Source organism: Jaculus jaculus, chromosome X (assembly GCF_020740685.1).
Source record: "Jaculus jaculus isolate mJacJac1 chromosome X, mJacJac1.mat.Y.cur, whole genome shotgun sequence".
In the NCBI taxonomy this organism is placed as follows: domain Eukaryota; kingdom Metazoa; phylum Chordata; class Mammalia; order Rodentia; family Dipodidae; genus Jaculus; species Jaculus jaculus.
The window spans coordinates 120,686,169-120,705,590 of NC_059125.1; the positions used below are offsets into that span (position 1 = coordinate 120,686,169).

The 19,422-nt window shown below is 40.1% G+C and overlaps 1 protein-coding gene across 2 annotated transcripts in view; it reads right to left on the bottom strand.

The window, feature by feature from the left end:
- The window catches only part of Tenm1 (teneurin transmembrane protein 1), an 850,812-nt gene that overhangs the window by 32,152 nt on the left and 799,238 nt on the right, over nucleotides 1–19,422 (bottom strand). For both annotated transcript variants that reach the window (XM_004653940.2, XM_045140035.1), the window contains 2 exons: nucleotides 3,891–4,257; nucleotides 1,801–2,311 (listed from right to left, as the gene is read on the bottom strand). In XM_004653940.2, coding sequence (XP_004653997.1) covers nucleotides 1,801–2,311; nucleotides 3,891–4,257 — 878 coding nt within the window. The remainder of the gene's footprint in view (nucleotides 1–1,800; nucleotides 2,312–3,890; nucleotides 4,258–19,422) is intronic.

Here is a 19,422-nt window from a genome sequence, read left to right on the forward strand (position 1 = left end):
ATTTAGCTGGCATTAGAGTTGTTTTTTTAAGAAAGACTTTAAAATTTCTCACTGGACACTAATTTTCCTAAGGATAGAATAATTTTAAATGTGTCTTCTTGAGTCAGTGTATTAGGGTTTGAATTCTGGACATAGGCCCTAGGTAAATCAGAACAAGTTAACTATTTTGTTTTACTTAAATACCTCATTTATGAAGTAGGAATACTAGAAAGACTTATTCCCAAGTTGTTGGTAAGAAAATCAAATGAAATAGTATATGCTAATCATCCACCACAGTGCCTACAAAGTAGTCAATCAGGTTTTTATTTTAGTGAAAGTGAGTGAGGGAGAGAGAGAGAGAGATAGAGGGAGAGAGAAAGAGAATTGGTGTACCAGGGCCTCAGCCACTGGAATTGAACTCCAGATGCTGCACCACCTAGTGGGCAGGTGCAACCTTGAGCTTGCCTCACTTTTGTGCATCTGGCTTAAGTGGGATCTGGAGAGTAGAACATAGGTCCTTAGGCTTCGTGGGCAAGTGACTTAACTGCTAAGCCATCTCTCCAGCCCCAATGTAGTTAATCTTTAGTGACTTTTTTTTTTCTTTACTTTTTGTTACTCTCATTAAGATGTAAGAGAACATTTTCAAAAAAAAAAAAAAAAGAGTAAGACTTGCAACAGAAACAACTGAATGTGTGTCTCTAAATAAAGCTAGAATAGCTGTTTGGGCCCTTTTGTATAAATGACATTTCCTTGGGAATTGATCCAAAACTTGGAGGGCAATTGTTCTGTCATTTTCCTCGGGAAGCTTTTATGGGCCTGGACATATTCTCTACATCCTTCCAAGAGTAGCCATGCTTGGCACTCATCATACTTAATATCTCAATTTCTTACAGCCTTCTACCTTACTACTATCCCAGGTTCTGGGTTCTGATTCCATGGATTATTCTCACTCAGTATATTGCTAGATATTCAGCAATTCCCTTAGTGGGAAAGTGTTCCCCAAGTGCTGGCAGTCTAGCTTGCTAAATGGATTTATGTGCAAACAACTTTGTCCATACTTCCAAAGGCAAAGACAATGGTCTTTATTTCTGTGCCATGGTACCTCTTACTAGCTTAATGTCACAATACTTTGTGTTAGTTCCAAGTTAGTCAAAGTTATCATGGAAATAGTATATAACTGTAATTACCATCACATGCTGGATTCTTGGACTGATGCAGGGACTCAGAGGAAGCCCAAAACTTTACAGAAGCATTTGGCTCCATGTTACATAGATGCAGCCATTGGCATGGGCACACAATTTTACACTTGCTTTGGAGAGTCTATTTTTTACATTGTGACTTCTCCTTTGCCTCCTACAGCAACTTATACTGAGCTGGGTCCAGCATACAATCATTTATTCCTTCATTAACCCCACAGGGATCAGTAAATGCTTGATCAATCAGTAGTTAATATGAATGTTTTGGTGCTTTAGGAATATTCTTTAGTTTTGTTATTTGGATGTAAGTTTACTTGTATTCTCAATTATGCTGGACATTTTTTTGACTATCTGGACTTCTACCTCATTCCTGCCTCTTGGCAGAGCCACACTTGAGACTTTCCTCCTTCAGTCTATGCTTTCATGATTATATTCTATAAACTACTTTGGCAAAATGGGTTCAACCCTAGGAGTTGGGTAGATTTTTTTCTTGAATAGTTAGTTTTTATTGTGATTGTTAGAAGAAAACAGCATGCAACAAGTAGCAAGTACTAAGCTATTTTCCTACTGCAATATGGCTTCAAATCAAACTCAACATAGGCTGTACTGTGAATTAGAAACTTACTCATAAACTGTTGTCCATCCATTTTCATTACTTTTGGTTGCTAGAAGTCCTGTGTTTCCTGGATAGGTCATCAAGGCAAGATTGTAGCCTTGGGCTGATACTCTTTTCAGGACTCCATTGCTGCTTATGGTCAGCCAGTATACCTGCCCTCCAGGTACCACAAGCCAAAGGGGCATCCCACCTGCATCCCGGCGGATATGCACAGAATTGCCATTGCTGCTAGTGATTGCACCCAAATCCCCCTCAGCATTGTAGGTGAAGTTATACACATAGTCCCTTGTGATCAAGTTCATGGTATGCAGGTGAGTTCCATTGACAGTGAACTGGTAGAGTTCCTGATCAGCAGGTGAGGCAATTTCATAAAGGTTCATGTCATTCAGGTGGGCTTGGTTTCTGCTGATGGTACGAATTCGTACATTGCCAAGGTCTGCCACATACAGGGTACCATCAGGTGACACAGCTAAGGAGGAAGGAGCTTTCATCTTTGCATCTTTTGCATAGCCACCATCACCTATGGAAGAAAGACCTTGCTTTTAACCATTGCCACTACAAGCACTTATATGAACATAGAATCCAAAGAAAGTAATGTATATCAAAATCATTTTAATGGGAAAAATCAGTGAAATAGTATTCTCTGCATGGCCCCCTTGACAATACTGAAACCCATTATTCAAAAAATTGTAATTCTTGAGTCAGTTCAAATAAAGATGAACAGTAAGATGTAATTATCTCAGTTACACTGATTTTGTGAATTCCTAAATCCTGATGTTCAGAATCTCTTTTTTACTGTAATATATAAGAACAGCAAATAATGATAGCCCCACAAAATTTCCCTGAAAAATCCACAAGACTGATGCCTGTCACTGCTGAGATGATCTGTTTCAGGACTTTTCAGTGTTACCATGCCTAGAGGCCCTTTCTTTTCTTCATCCTCATTGTTATACTGCCAATGTGTGCTAAGTCTATCAGTATGACAATGACTCAGAACATCAAATTTGATAACTGGCATAAACATTAAATTTGTCTTGATTGACGGATACAAGTTAGTAAAATATCTAGAGAATGCATTATCCAGGAAAACATTGGAAATATTGATCAAAGTCATCTTCACCAAATTGTTGGCTCTCGATTCCTCTAGCCTAAGGAAAGGCAAATCTTAAGAAGGACCATTTGGTCCTGGATGAGTAGTTTAATAGGGCTGAATATATCATGGAAGGATTTCCACATCGTATAGACAAATATATTTGCTGACCTTTAGGGCTATCTTTGCTATCTGGAATACGTGCTCTAAGTTTTGTGGGGAAAGGCTGTTTTCTATTCCTCTCCTATATCAATCAAAGTGAAGAGTGCTATTAGTTATGACATTTGAGCTTTTTAAATGAAGGTATATAGCAGACTGATGCTGTGGTAACTCTCTATTGTGGGACTTAGTTTTGCCTGTCGATTCCCAGAACAGTCTATTCTGGGTCCCGTTGAGTGTCAAATAGCACACATACCTTTAATTTGGAAGCAAGTCACTTAGGACAAGTTTTTTTTCCCCCATAGATATATTAGCAAGCATGTTTTACATAATTTGCTTTCTTTAAAGCACAAATAATATCATGATCCTTACATTTGTATAATGATCTTAATTTTTTAAGAGTCTAATTTTTCTGTTTTTTTTTTTTTTTTCGAGGTAGAGTCTCACTGTAGTCCAGGCTGACCTGGAATTCACGATGTAGTCTCAGGGTGCCCTTGAACTCATGGTGATCCTCTTACCTCTGCTTCCAAAGTGCTGGGATTAAAGGTGTGCACCACCACCCTGGCTAAAAATTTTTATTATACAAGTTCATACTCAAAAAAGCAAAGTGACATAAAAGAGAAATAATACTTATCACTGTTTAATAACTAATGCCAGTGAATAGGGAAGAGATCTGTGGCTGCTCTGGGTCACTCGGTGTGAGTCAGCTATCTCCCACCACATTGTTTTCTTCACTAGCCCACACAATTGTTGAAAAGGGATCTTTTTGTTTTCCTTTAGGATTTTCTGATGCATGTTTTACTTTTGAAAACAGAGAGGAGGAGCTGGCGAATTGCTAAAAAGGTCATACCTGAAAAACAGTCACAGTTGGGATCAATTTTGCAGTCACAGTCTGTGGGGGCACCAGCGATGATGGAGATCTCCCCATTGGTGGTCACTTGCTGAATACGGTTCACTTTCCTCTCATCTGTTTCAGCTATGAAGAGCAGCCCGCTGTGGGAAACGCTGATGGCCCTGGCTGACTCCAGAGTAGAGTGAATTGCTACCTTGCTGACCAAAAAATGATCGATGCCGGGCACCTGGCAGTGAATGGGGCGCCCTGCAATGATCCTCACACGCCTATTCTCAGAAATTTGTAGCACAATATTGTTATCCAGGACATACAATGAATTGTCCATGGGATTGACTGCAAGGTCTGTTGGCCACTCTAATCGCACCTGCAAAAAGAACAGAACACACACCATTACGTTACCATATCTTTTCAGAGGTAATATTACTTTAAAAGACAAAAAATTGCAATTGCTTTATTGTTCCTCCTACTCTTATGAATTTCAGTGACATTGACATAGTCTAGCAATGGAAAGGAAAGATAGTTAATCACATACTCTGGTAAACATATTTATCATCTATTCCATCTCCAACATAATGTAATATTTTTTTTCTATAATGACAAAAGAATATTCTAGATCAATAGTTTTCACAGTGTTAGGTCTGAACCAGTAGCAATAGCATCATTTAGGAAATTGATAACAATGCACATCCTTAAGCTGCAACCTACATCAATTTTATCATAAACCATGAAGGTGAGGACCCAGTCATCTGTGTTTTAACAAGTCTTCCAGGTGATTCTGTGGACCACCACGCTAGGGCTTCTGGACTGTTATAATACACAGATCCTCTCTCACTGTCTTATAGAAGCTTTTTGACAGCACAGAGCTGCAGAAACCATATTTTCCTCAATGGCCTTATGGGAACAGACCTGCCTTCCATTTGCATAGACCTAACATCCATATTGTATTTTTTTTTTTTTTTTTTGGTTTTTCGAGGTAGGGTCTCACTGTAGCCCAGGCTGACCTGGAATTCACTATGGAGTCTCAGGGTGGCCTCGAACTCATGGCAATCCTCCTACCTCTGCCTCCCGAGTGCTGGGATTAAAGGCGTGAGCCACCACGCCCGGCTCCATATTGTATATTATGCAAAGATAGCTCATCTGCTGTTAATCTGGAATATTCGATGCTATAGTATAATGTACACTTAGCCTGTTCTGGTTTACTCCACAGATCCTTTTCCATGGCAAAGGGTCAGACTTGTTTGTTATTTCATTGAATGTTGGCTGAGTACACTCTCTGAGCTAAGCCTTGTGCTAGACTTTAGAGAGTAAAAATGTCATGCCCTTAATTTCTGCTCTCAAATGACTTTTAGTTCGGTAGAACCATTGGGAGAACCATTAGCAATTATTCACAGTGTTATGAGAAGGTGGCAACAGACAGGATATGAAAGCACTTAATGTGGACTCAGAGTCTGGAGGCATCTCAATGACAACAGTGATATCATAATTATACATAGCCAGAGGGATTGTTGTATGAGGACACAGCAAGAAGCTGCCCTACTGCATGTCAAAGAGAGAAGCATCAGGAGAAACCAAATGTGTCAGCTCCTTGATCTTGGACTTCTAGCATCCAGAAGTGTGAGAAAATAAATTTCTGTTTGCAGGTCTATGATATTTTGGTATGGTATCACTGTCAAATGAATATACACATCCAGTTTTATTCTGATACGTGAGGGAACCATTGAAGGGCTTTAAGCAGAAGTGTGGCATAGTCATATTTGGGTTTTACATGGATGATACTGGCTGCTGTTGAGACAATATTAGAAGCAGAGATGAGATGGAGGTGGCTAGATAGGAGGCTTTGCAGTAGCCCAGATCATCCAAACAGAAGCTCAACAGGGAAGTAAGAGAGCTCAACAAAACCATAGAGCACTTAGACCTAACAGACATCTACAGAACTTTCCATCCCAAATCCACAGACTACACATTCTTCTCAGCAGCCCATGGAACATTCTCTAAAATAGACCATATACTGGGTCACAAAGACAGCCTCCACATATTTAGGAAAATCGACTAAATTAAAATTTCAATGCAGGGTATGGAAAGTGCATGGATTTGATATATGGTAAAGAGAGTCTCTCTCTCTCTCTGTCTGTCTGTCTGTGTGTGTTTATCCAAGTGCTTAGCTAGACACTGGGTACACATTGGCCAACCAAACATGGCTTCACCTTAGGTTTGTTCCTAGACATGAGTTGCCTGTCCTGACACTTCCTTGATAGTGACTGTTTATCCTTAGGCACTTCTCAGAGAACTATATTCAATATTCCACTCTGCTTCACCATGCATTAATGTTCACTTTTCTCTCTCCTTCCAAACTAGACAAAGGCAGATAAAAAATATCCCATTCATGGCCAAAACAGTAATAGTAATGTAGCAGTTCTTTTATTGTTATTTGCTTTGAGTGAAAGCCTCAGAAAAGCTTTGTTTGTCTTGTGGAATCTGAAAGTCTGGAAAGAAGATATGGGCTCTCATTGCATTTTAAGGACCACTGCTTCTTTGTTTGGAAGAGGCCTTCCATGTGGCCAATAATGAAGTAGAAAATGGCCAAGCCTGAGGCCCCATATAAAACTTTCTCTTTTTGGACTGGAGAGATGGCTTAGCTGTTAAGGTGTTTGCCTCCAAAGCCCAAGGACTCAGGTTCCATTCCCCAGTACCCATATGCATCTGGACTTCCTTTGTAGCTGCTGGGGGCCCTGGCATGATGCCCATTCCCTCTCTCTCTCTCTCTCCCTCTCTCTCTCTCTCTCTCTCTCTCTCTCTCTCTCTCTGCTTCTCATAAAATGAAAAGAAATTAAAAATAGTTTTATTAAAAAAATCTTTCTCTTTGTCTATCCAAAAGGTAGGACAACTGGTGATGGTATGAAGAGGACAAAGATTGCCTTTGACCTTCCCAACTGGACCACGTGGTGGGGCTCTTTGCTCCCCCATCTAAGTACCTCCCAGAGGCCTGTTCACCTCGTTGTGTCCCTACATCACTGTGTGCCCTACATGCCTACCTTCACCTCGAAATGGAGTAGCCATCTCTGGTCAATACCATATGCCTCTGGGCCACTAGCAATTAGAGTGCTAATGGGGTATAAAGCTCAGCTTGTGTTCTTCATGTTCCACAGAGCCTTTTCGACTGAGGCCAATGGATAAGCATTAAACACCACCTCTGAACAGTCCCCGGAGCAGTTTGTGGTGATGTGTTCCTCAGCACCTCGGTCTGAGGCCTTTGCATGTCAGTGCCCTGCCACGGAGAGAGAGAGGACGCCTGCTGCTGCAGTTGCTGCTGCTGCTGGTGCAGAGGATGCTGACTCTTTCTCTGCCACATGGCCCTCCTTGGACCTCTGTATACGTTATCAAGCTTGGACAGAAACTGTCTGTGCGCGCTAGTCCTATGGAACACAGTCCCCCAGGAAATAAGCCGGGACTGGCTGAGGAAGAGGAAATGAATTTATTTCAGTACAACATTCCTATTTTGATTGAGCCTGAAGTCAGTGACCCAGAAAAAACAAACCTGGCAGACATGACGTTCTAATTATCCCCACTCTGGGAGCCAAGTCTAGGGCAGAGGCCAGGATGATACACACCTGGCTGGAGCTAGAGAAGTAACATACTTTGGACTCAGCTCTCAGTTATCAAGGCTGCCTCTGAGCTCAAGGCTGGTAGCGGGAAAATAAGCTGTTAAATTCTCCAACTTGCCCAACCTGATTTAAGCCAATCCTATTGGTGTCATGTTTATTAGATTTAATATTGCCTCAAAAACACATCGGCTATTGTGTCTGTTTGTTTTCTTTCCCATCAAATACTCTACCCTCTAGCAGTTTCCTGTAACTAAAGTGGCCTTTGTGCTTTAGAGACACTTTCTAAACCAACTACACAAAATCCCTTTAATTCCCATTTGATTTGGCAGGGCAGCTAGTCTATGAAATCTTCTCAGATGAAAGATGCATGCCTACTTAGTAGTCAAGGGGTTGTCCTCAGAGAAGGCGGACCTCTGCACTGCTTTTAGATTGTCAGTTCCTTTTATGTCCTGCTCATGTTAAATATTTCCACTTCCATGTACTTTTTTCAAGGAACAGATACCTTCCACCAACACAATAGAAACATAGCATTTCCATAATACACAGCCTGACATATGGAATGGAGTTTCTGAGATGATTCTGGCAGTCAGAATTAGCATCTATTAGTTGTGGAGAGATCTCAGAACAATATGCTACTGAGATGAGGCTAAGGCTAATGTGCAGAAGTTGCTGACATATATATATATGTATATATATATGTATATGTGTGTGTATGTATGTATATATATACATATATATAGTATTAAAAACATTTTATTTATGAGAGAGAGACAGAGAGAGAGAGAGAGAGAGAGAGAGAGAGAATGGGCAAACCACAGCCCCTTTCCACTGCAAAAGGACTCCGGACACATGCACCATTTTGTGCATCTGGCTTTATGTGGGTACTGGGGAACTGAACCTGGGCTATCTGGCTTTGCAAACAAGTACCTTAAACTGCTGAGCCATCCTTTCCCCCCTCACATGTGGTATTTTGGTGGGAGGGGTTGTGCGTGTGTGTGTTGATAAACACTTCCTTTTTTGTTGTTGTTGATGTTGTTTTTGTCTTTCCTGGTAGGGTCTTACTCTTGCTCAGGCTGACCTGGAATTAACTATGTAATCTCAGGGCAGCCTTGAACTCATGGCAATCCTCCTACCTCTGCCTCTCTAGTGCTGGGATTAAAGGCATGTGCCACCACACCTGGCTAACACTTTTGACATGGGAGTAGAAAGAGATGGAAGATCAGCAGTGAAGTACTGTAAAGTTTGTGTAGTGACCTGGCCTACAGGCAAACCATTAGGCCTAATTTGTAGTGCTTGCTCCACCTTGTAAAAATACATTAATTTGTTCAAAATGTCAAAATGTATTTAAGCTACACTAGCATTAAAGGTCACTGGCATAGCTGCCAGCCAGTAGAATATACCCATCACCCAACAACCTTTCCTGAGAATAACCCTGAGCAGAAAGGCACTCTTGGTTGGGATGTCAGCCCTTGACAGCATTATGACTTCCTATGCTAATTGAAAACTTGCCTTGAAGGGAGTTGATTCTCAGGTCAACCAGTGCCATGGTTGGATTAAAGATACAGCCGATTATGACCTTAGTAGCAGTTTATAAAGCAGAACAATTCTATCGGGGAATCAAGCAGCAGATTCTTATAAGGGAAAACCTAGGAGTAAAAGCAATATCTACATATAAGCCCCTTGATTAAACTAAATTAGAATGTTCCTCAATTCTAAGCCTAAACTCACAATGCAGACACAAACTTTTTTGTTGTTGTTGTTTACTTGGGCAGGTATACAAGCACGTGTGTTTGCACGCATATGGAAGCCAGAGGACAACCTCTGATGTCATCTTTAGGAACACTGTCTACTTCTTTTTAAGACAGGGTCTCTTATTGATATAGTGCTCATCAGTTACGCTAGATAGGCTAGCTAGGGACAACCGGGGATTCCCTGCCTCTGCCTCCCCAGCACTGAGATTACAAGTGTACATGACCATGTCCAGCATTTTATGTAGGTGTTAGGGATTGAACTCAGGTTCTTATGGTTGTGAGGCAAGTACTTTATTGACTAAGCTATCTCCCTAGCCCTGGAACAGATTTTTTCTGAGGTAGGGTCTCCCTCTGGCCCAGGCTGATCTGGAATTCACTATGTAGTCCCATGGTGGCGTCAAAATCACAGTGATCCTCCTACCTATGCCTCCCTAGTGCTGGAATTAAAGGTGTGAGACATGCCGCACATGGCTGTGTCTACTTTTAAGCAAAGAGTTGGATAAAATAAAACTGAGAAGGATAATTATTAAATTATTATACTTATTGAGGAAAGTCAAAGCCAAGTGAAGAAAAATGAATTCACCCACATGGTCTCAGAGCCTACATGGTGGGACTGGAAGAAAGGTAAAAAGAGAGAGAAGAAAGAAAAGAAAGTACAAAGAGCTTCTGCCATGAGAAGGGAAGGAGGGAGGTCAGGGGGTTCTCCCCTCATCTCAGACCAGCCAGGTCGAGATAAAGGGAAACTCACCAGAGCCTGGAGGTTCATGAGTGATATATGGGTCACAAAGAGCTGGAACATAATTTCTTAGGTATAAACCAGGGTAACTATTAGTAATGAATGACATTCTAAATGTGTGCTAAAGACTAGGTCTAGGTTTTTCCACTGAGTCATCATTTTCAATTGGGGTCATTACCACATATTTTAGGATGTTTAGTGGCATTATTATACAGTCCAAAATGTCTCCAGAAATTGACAAATGTGTCATAAGGGACAAAACTATTATTACTTGTTAGGAACTATGTTAAGACCCTTAGACCTAGGCTGTTGAGGAGTCAAAGAAGATGTTTAAAGTAGACAAATGACAAGGACAAATTACTATTTTAGAAACATTCCTTAGTATTCAGTTTAGAGGTCAGGCTGGAGGGAGCACTGACTAGCTTCAGGATAAAGAATTTGAAGGTCAGCTATTCATCCATTCTATCCAATCATCTGTCATCTTCATGGCACTGAGAGTCTGGAGCACTGTTTCTTGTACTTTCCTGATTTACAGAGACATGTAACAATCTGGTGATGTACTAGAATTGATATACTAGTAGGAAGGAGCTCAGGCTCTAGAGTCCAAACTTCTTGGGTCAAAAATTCAAATGAAGCTGGCATGGTGGCACATGCATACCTTTAATTCCAGCACTTGGGGACCGAGGTAGGAGGACCTATGTGAATTTGAGGCCACCTTGAGAACACATAGTGAATTTCAGGTTAGCCTGACCTACAGTGAAAACCTACCACGAAAAACAAAAAAAAAAAAAAAAAAGAAAAAAAAAAGAAAAATCAAATTATGTGATTTTCTGTCTCTGTGGTCTTGAAAAATATCATTAGCATATATAAATGACAGTGTCCACATGTAGAGATTGAGTAAAATAATATTTTCCCAAAATTATAAGAATTAGACACAAAACTTACATAAAACACTAACATGCTCAGTACCTAAGAAGAACTCTGAAGGTTAGTTATTTTTCTCCTTAAAATGTTTTGAAATTTATGCCTGTGTTCCTCTGGTTCCTGTCCTACTACTGCAATGCTCTCTTCCTTAGCTATCCTATGAACTCTTAAGTTTAATCACAGAATTATGTTCTTTCCAGACTCCCCCTGATTCTATCTTCCTAGCCACTTGCTCTTTGCTCATTTCCCCCCTATTATTTAGGGATCTTTCTAAGATATATATCCTCTCAGAAATCTGTGGCTTGTATTGGGCCATATATCCTGATATACATTTGTCAGTCAATTTCATTTCAGCTTAGTAAGTGGAGTTCCCTTTGTTATTTGGTAACAATACTCTATACAATTCTAAGTACAGAATATGCTACCTTAATGTCTTCTGACAAAAAAGTCTGTTTGTCTCCTCTTACACACTATGATAGGTGCTAAGAAACCAGCTCAAATGAAGACAGAAAGTATTCCTTGCCTCATGGAGTTTACAGTCTTTTGCTGACTTCATTCCATATAATTTCCAGTATGTACAGAGGGCTGCTAGTGTCATGGAGCAATATATTATTTTTGTTCCATTATATTCACTTTAAGGCAAGGATTATGATCAAATTATAATATGTTCATATATTTAAATTCTCAAAAAGAAATTATATTTTGTGGACAAACACAATATGTCTATTCTAATGTTGTCTAATTACCCCTAAGTATTGGTAAGTTCTTTCCCCACAGTTCAACTGGATTGAAGCAGTCAATTGTTTCTCAAAAGGTCTGGCCTCCTTGTCCCAAACCTGACACTTCTTATCTTTCTCTCTCTGTTCACATAAAGCTTGGTGGCTCATTTAAAAATTGACTCTTCTTGAATTTTATTTTTGAGGCTTCTTCAGTAGGAATTTTTAAAGTAGTGTATGATTGTCTCCTCTGTGGTTATGGCAACCATGGAGACAATACAATGTGGGGACTGAATGTTCTCTGCCAGGTGTTCTTTCAGCTCCACATTGGGTTTCCCCATACTTCTAAGAGCTGACAACTCCAGGCTGTTAGTACCACTTTTTGTCAGGTTTCAAGTGGCCTTCTCATTTCTTGACACTGACACTGTCTGAGCTTCTCCAAATTTATAAAAGAAAAGAATAAAAAAGCTGCCTTGAGAAACTTTTCTTTTTGTACTTGGAAAGTATGATTTGGAAAGTATGATGACATCTTTGAGGGTGATGGACTCTATTGATCTTGCTTTTAAAAAGCAGAAATTATTAGAACATGAAATACATCTAGGCTATATGGCCTTGTCAACAAGTAAATTATTTCCCATAATTTCAGATCCACTTTCTTATGCTGCTCTGCATAATGACGAAAGAGTCTGAAGAACCTCTCAACCTTTGCTCAAATGCATCCACACAGTTTGTCTCCTTGGCTGTTCAGTGAGGACCAAAGAAAAAACCTGACATTCAAGTTGCCTTGAATGAATATCTAGCATCAATCTGGTCAAGAATTACAAAGGACAGCTGTGATGGTTAAGTTTGTGTCAACTTGATCTGTTCAGAAATCCATAGACGTTACTCATAAGTGGGTCTCTGAAGTTGCTTCCAGGAAGGATTAACTAAAGGAGGTATCCTTCCCCCAGAGTGGGCGCCCCTCTTGGAGGCGAGTCTTTATCAAAAGAAACTCTGGGAAGAAAAGTATTCTTCTCCCCTCCCACCTGGCTGCCAGCAGGTGCTGCTTTCCAGTATGTGGACTGAAGAGCAGCATTTCTCCAGGAAGCCTCCAGGCCTTCAGTGCCACATTGGGACTACTGAGGCATCCTGCCTCATGGACTGAGCAGCCACCAGGTTCCTTAACTCTCAGGCCTGTAATCTGCTATTGTTGGACTGTCATAAACTATTCCAATAAATTTCCTTTTAATACAATTAATTCTATGGGTTCTGTTCCTCTAGAGAACCCTGATACAGCAGCTCTCTAGATTTATTCTGCAACAGAGCACAGAGACTAAATAGCACACACCTCAATGTTCCTAAAAATTTTCAGCGGTGGGTGGGTGAAACAAAGCAAAGCAAAACAAGACTAAACAGAACAAAGGAGCGAGATCTTCCAAATATTCCTGGTATATTTCATCTTCTAGTAAGTTTCACTTTAAAAAAAAATTGTTTGTTTGAGGTAGGGTCTCACTGTAGCCCAGACTGACTTGGAATTGACTCTGTAGACTCAGGGTGGCCTCAAACTTATGACAATGCTCCTTCCTCTGCCTTCTGAGTGCTAGGATTAAAGGCGTGTGCCAACATGTCCGGCCAAGTTTCATTTTTATAAGCAAGGTCATGAAGGGCCAATACACTTCTAAATTAGGTATCAACTTGCTTTCCAATAAGAGAAAACCAAACTTTCTCTATGAGGATTTTCTCCCTCCTTTATATATCTGAAGAAGCTCAGAGATCATCAGGGTTAATATGGAATATTAAATTTGTGGTTCCTAATATTCCTGTGGCAGAGAATTCCAATTCTAGGTCAACTCCATCATTCAGGCTCTTTCCTTCTTAGTGATAGATCTCCACTCTTATGTGTGTAGATTGCTGTCTAAAATAAAAGTCATTTTAGCTTTATTTGTAATTGTCTGGATCTGTTTGATAAATTTCCAGGAAGGACAATGTAAAGGTCATGTGGAAGCATCAAACATGAGGCTGTTATGGAAGGCTGATTCAGTGTGAAGGACACTTGGTTGCCTCATCTTCCTTTCTGATATATGAATAGAGTGGTGAGAGATTTGGCAGGTATTGTGGACCCTGACATTGCCTAGAAAATGGAAGTTATGTGTTTCAATGGCAAAGAAGCAACACAAGGGCAGGGGCTCATATGAGTTTGTGGAGTTGCTATCACAGTCTGTTTCTTATCTTGCTTACCTCTGGGTCATGTGTAGGTTTTCCGTTATTCTCAATGGAGACTAGCCACAATGAACACCATGCTCTGTTAAGATATCCATTTTGGCTGGGTCTATTTGACTATACTATTATGGTTGAATTGCCCTGACAAATTTGTAGTTTAGCCCCTGGAGAAATCATCTGTATTTGTAAGATTACATTATATTAAATTGAAATAAATTAATACTTGAAAGCGGTTGGCACATGTGGCAAAGATGACAAGGACAGACCTTTTAAAATGTTCAAAATTGAGACTGGAGAGATGGCTTAGCAGTTAAGCACTTGCTTGTGAAGCCTAAGGACCCCGGTTCAAGTCTCGATTCCCCAGTACCCACGTAAGCCAGATGCACAAGGGGGCACATGCATCTGGAGTTTGTTTGCAGTGGCTGGAGGCCTTGGTATACCCATTCTCTTTTTCTCTATATGCCTCTTTCTCGCTCTATCTCTCTCTCAAATAAATAAATAAAATAAAAATTAAAAATTGTTAAAATCTTGTCTTCTATGTTCTTAAAATGTATAGTTTCATTATTGTTATCTATAGTAACCCTACTGTAAAATAGTATCTCAGAGCACTTTGCTTTTATTTAACTGTAGGTTAGTACCCTCTGATCAACTTTCCCCCATCTCTTCTTCCTCCTTTCCAGTCTCTGGTAACCTCCATTCTACTTTCAATGTCAATGAGATCAACATTTTTAGAAAGCATTTTTGGAGGATGTGATACAGATGTCTCATTTAGTGATGAACACTCACTCCACTGTCACTTCTCTGCACTATGGTGAGACATTTCTATCACACCCTCCAAGGCTCAGGGTCCATTGAGGAAGAGGTGGCAGAAAGAATGTAAGAGCCAAAGGAAGGGTAGGACTGCTTGTAATGCTGTCTTATAGACACAAAATGGCCTTGATTTTCATGATCTCACAGTGCCTGACACTACTCACACAAGACCTTCATAATAGGAGTGAAAAATGATGACATCCACATGGAAGAGACAAATTGGAAAGAAGAAATGATTCAATGGAGGGTGGACTTTGGAGGGGAAAAACAGGGGTGGTAGGAGGGAATTATCATAGTTCATTGTCAATATTTAGGGAAGTTGTCAATAACAAGTTTTACACAAAGGTATTTTTTATTTATTTGAAAGTTTAGAGAAATGGAGAGGAAAAGAGGGCGAGAGTGAGAGAGAATGGGCACATCAGAGCTTCTTGCCACTGTAAATAAACCCCAGATGTATGTGCCACTATGTGCATCTGGCTTTAAATCGGCACCAGGGTGTTGAATCTGGGTCATCAGGCTTTGCAAATGAGAACTTAACCATTGAGAAATCTCTTAAAAACATAGATCACCATGTTTATATGCCACATCTGAGTGAGACCATTCAGTGCTTTTATTTACCTCTCTTACTACTTTTAACATACTAATGTCTAATCCTATCCATATTATAAATCAGTCCTTTGTTAAGAGGCTGACCAATTGCTTAAAGTTCATGATAAATCTGAAGTATTATTGAATACCCAGGGCTCCATCTTTGGGCACTTTAAGCAGCTTTTTGAGCCTATGACTCCTTCATGTCCAAAATTTCTCCATTATACTAGAAATATTTGTTTGCCTTCTGAGATACTTTATCTTGGCTGTCAACTTGACAGGTCCTACAATCACCTGTAACAGATTACTTGATGAGGTTAGCCTCCTGACATGCTTGTGAAGGATTATCTTGATTAGGATAATTGAGGTGGTAAGACTCACTTTAACTGTGGATGGCACCATCCCACAGACTGGTGTCCCGGACTATTTGAAAAGGAGAGCATACTAGCATTTATCATTCACACTTCCTCACTGTGCTGACTGTGATTAGCTGCCTCAAGCTCCTACTGCCATGCCTTCCCCACCAAGATGAATTATAACCTGAAACTGTAATTGAAATAAGCCCTGCCCTGCCCCCCTTTCTGCTGATTTTTGTCAAGTATGTTGTCCTAGCAGCAAGAAGGAAACTAACATCTTCCTATGTCTTCTATTAGCTCTGTGAGTCCTCATGGACAAGGAAGAAGACTCATTTTTAAATTTTTTGTTTATTTATTTATATGAGAGAGATTGAGAGTGAAAGAGAGAGAGAGAATGGGCTTGCCAGGGCTTCCTGCCACAGCAAACGAACTCCAGATGCGTGCACCCCCTTGTGCATCTGGATAACGTGGGTCCTGGGGGATCGAACCTCGAACTGGGGAACTGGAGTCCTTAGGCTTCACAGGCAAGTGCTTTAACACTAAGCCATCCCTCCAGCCCTCATTCTTTTTATGTTTCATCTGGTATTATAGCTAGCAAGTGTCGAGTAGAAACAGCAGTGCTTCATTGACGGTAACAATTTAAGTCCATGAAAACATTTAACAATTGTAACATGAGCCATTCATGGTAGCTCACAGATGTAATTTCAACTCTTGGGAAGCTGAGGCAACTGGATTGCCATGAGGTCAAGACCAGCCTGACCTATATTGAGTGCAGGACTGGGGTGTATAGTAAGTCCTCTGTCTTAAGAAAAAAAAATTCTAATGTGCAAATAGATTCTAAGAAATACTGTGCTTGACCAACCTGTCTGAGTCAGTAAATCTGGGTTTCCAAAGCTTTCTAATGTTAACAGGAGTTTCTGTATTTCCTTAGTTGTGAAGCACAGTTATCATTCCTTCCATATTTTAACTTGTCTTGTTATCATGTGTCTTACAATCAATGCATATGTTTAATGAAGCATTTATGAACAATGTTCAAAGCTATCAAATTAATTCTGTCTTTCAGTCCATGATATCTTAGACTTGAGGAAATATAGTGTTTCCAATTTGGTTTAGGGACTTGGAAATTCCCTAAGACTCTTTCAGGACATTTGTGAGATCAAAAGTATTAACAAAATGATTTGTCGTTTGCACTTGCTGATGTTTTTATAGTGCAGTTTTCTTACAGGCTAAGTGAGGCTTGTATTTCTTAGTTTATTTTTTTAATTATGCTACTAACTAGGTATGATTGCTCATGCATGTAATCCCAGCTCTCAGGAGACTGAGGGTATAGAGTTTGATGCCAGCCTGGACTAGACAGTGACACTTTGTCTTATAAAACATAACAAAACAAAAGAGCAACAAAAACCCAAAACCATAATCTCCCACAATCAAACCCAAACTCATGCTTATAGTTTCTAATAAGGTGGTAAGTACTGACCCAGTAAAACTCACACAAATAAAATCTCTTTGTGGATCTCAATCTCAACAATTTTCAGGAGTGGAAAGTAGTCCAGAGATTAAAATGCTTAGGGATGATTATCCTATGGGGACAGAACAGTGAAAGAAGCCCTTCTGTTAATATAAGCATTTCATTCAGCCTCCTTGAGCAAAAAAGAGAGAGGCATGTATCTTTTCTAAGATGGCTCCCAGTGCCATAAGTCATGTCCCAAAGCATACTTTTGGAAGGACCCAAAAATCCTTACTTCCACTAGAGGCTCAAAGCCTGAGGGTGCTATATAAGTTTGTCTTATGGGCTCCCTCAGAACAATCAGCACGTCCACACTCCCTGGGAGTCTGCTGTGTAATTGCTACTACCTCATCTTAATAACAAGCATAATTGCTCTGAGTTTCCTTCGACCCTTTCTTGCATCTCCTTTCTGAAGCTTCAATTTTGGAAATGGCACTTGTGAATACACAGAATGCTTAACCACTTTCAGTTTTCAATTTACAGTCAAAGTCATCTATCAGCAGGAGATGAAGGCCCAGTGTGAAAACTGCAGAATGTCCTTCAGACTCCCCAGCTAATTTGTTTGTAAATTCAATTGCTATTGTAAGAAGAACATATTGTACATGATGCTACTTACATGATGCTACTTGCAAATTTACTATTTGTATCTCTTCTATCTTGGGTTTTATCATCGCAGCCACAGAACTGAACCCTTTCAGCACTTCTAGAGGTGAGGATTGGAACACAGAAGCTTTACTGTTTTCTCTCTTAAGTCCAATTTTGCATATATTTGGTAAAAACCCATTGGATATTCATCACAATGAGGGATACAGACACTGAGGAAGCAACAAGTAGAGAACAGTCCAAGGCAATCTGAAATCACATGTGAGGCCAAGTGATGAGATCGTGAGATTTGTAATACTTATAGTAAGGATAAGATCACTGTTGGTCTTTACACAGAAGGTGGGAATGTTGTCATAAGAGCCAAGTCTTTGCTTGCCTAAGAGCTTCTGAGTATAAGGAAGTATCTACAATCATTCTGTCTGCAGTTTTTTTTTTTTTTTTTCTGCTGAGAAGTGGCGGAAACATGTCTTTTGCTAGTTGTTAATATTATAGCATTGGCTCAACAGGCTAGACCAAGCTTCCAATTTCCTTTGGCACCTAAAGCAATTTACAGGCTAGAAGTATGACTGCATGGCTTTTATGAAAGGGTCTGATTCATTGATCAGCCACTCCAAGATTATTTCATTTCTATAGCTACTGCTAAACCTTTCTGGTATAATGTTTCAGGAAGAAACTATTAAGAAAATTCACCATGAATATGTTAAGGTCTAAGTGGGCATGGCTGTGAATGGGAAGAGAAGCATCCTTCCTCAGAAGTTTGTTTCAACTTAGACTAGAATTCCACAGATTGGGTCTCTCATCTTAATTTTGTAACGTTTCCAAATGATAAGGACACTAATAAGAGCAGATGGCCTAATGAACATTTAGAGGCAGGATTTAACTGGTTGTATTTTCATTAGGCCTTCAGTGTGCTTCCGGGTTTTGCTCACCACTTCTCTGTGTGTGATACAAAATCACAGACACTCCACAGATGGTGTAGCTCAAGCTTCATGCTTCCAGAACTCTGGAAATTGGCCACCTGACCACTTAACATGTGCACAGAATCATTTAAGGAACTATGTAAACTATAGACTTGAGCCTGACCAAAACCAAAGAGAAAATGGTGATGAATATTGAATGCATGAGTTTCAATAAGAGAGGAATCCAAGTCAACCTCACAAACATGTTGAGCAGCTCTGGTTGAGGTCTGCTAATAATAGCTTCTTATGGATTCAGTAATGATGAAATCCTCTGTGGCAAACAGTCCATTCTAATTAATGTTTCATCCAAACCATAAGCATATCTGAGTGACTGCAGCAGCACCAATGACATGAAAATCTAACACCTCATCACACAGTATGCTAGTTATTAAGCTACTCTATCATAGCCCCAAACTCACCCCTATAAATACATTGCTTTGTGATGCTGGGGTTGGGACTCTGCAGTCTACATTTTTATGTTGCCAGCTGGATTTCTGATAGATACTGACAATAGGGGCAATAAAGGGATGCTGGGAGGCTAGAGGAGAGAGAAGGGACTTGCTCCTTCCTGCTTGTTTTCTTTTCTTGTTCACATAATCTCTATAGTAGTCCCTCATTCTGGCAAGAGTAGCTAGGTGCACTTTCCAGCTCATTTGCATACTCTGAGAATCAGTTTCGTCTCTTTCCACCCCCTTCACATGTACCAGAACCAAAGTTTTTATTGTAAGAAGGTTGGAATCTTTCTCACAAAAGACTAGATCCTACGTCATAAACCTAA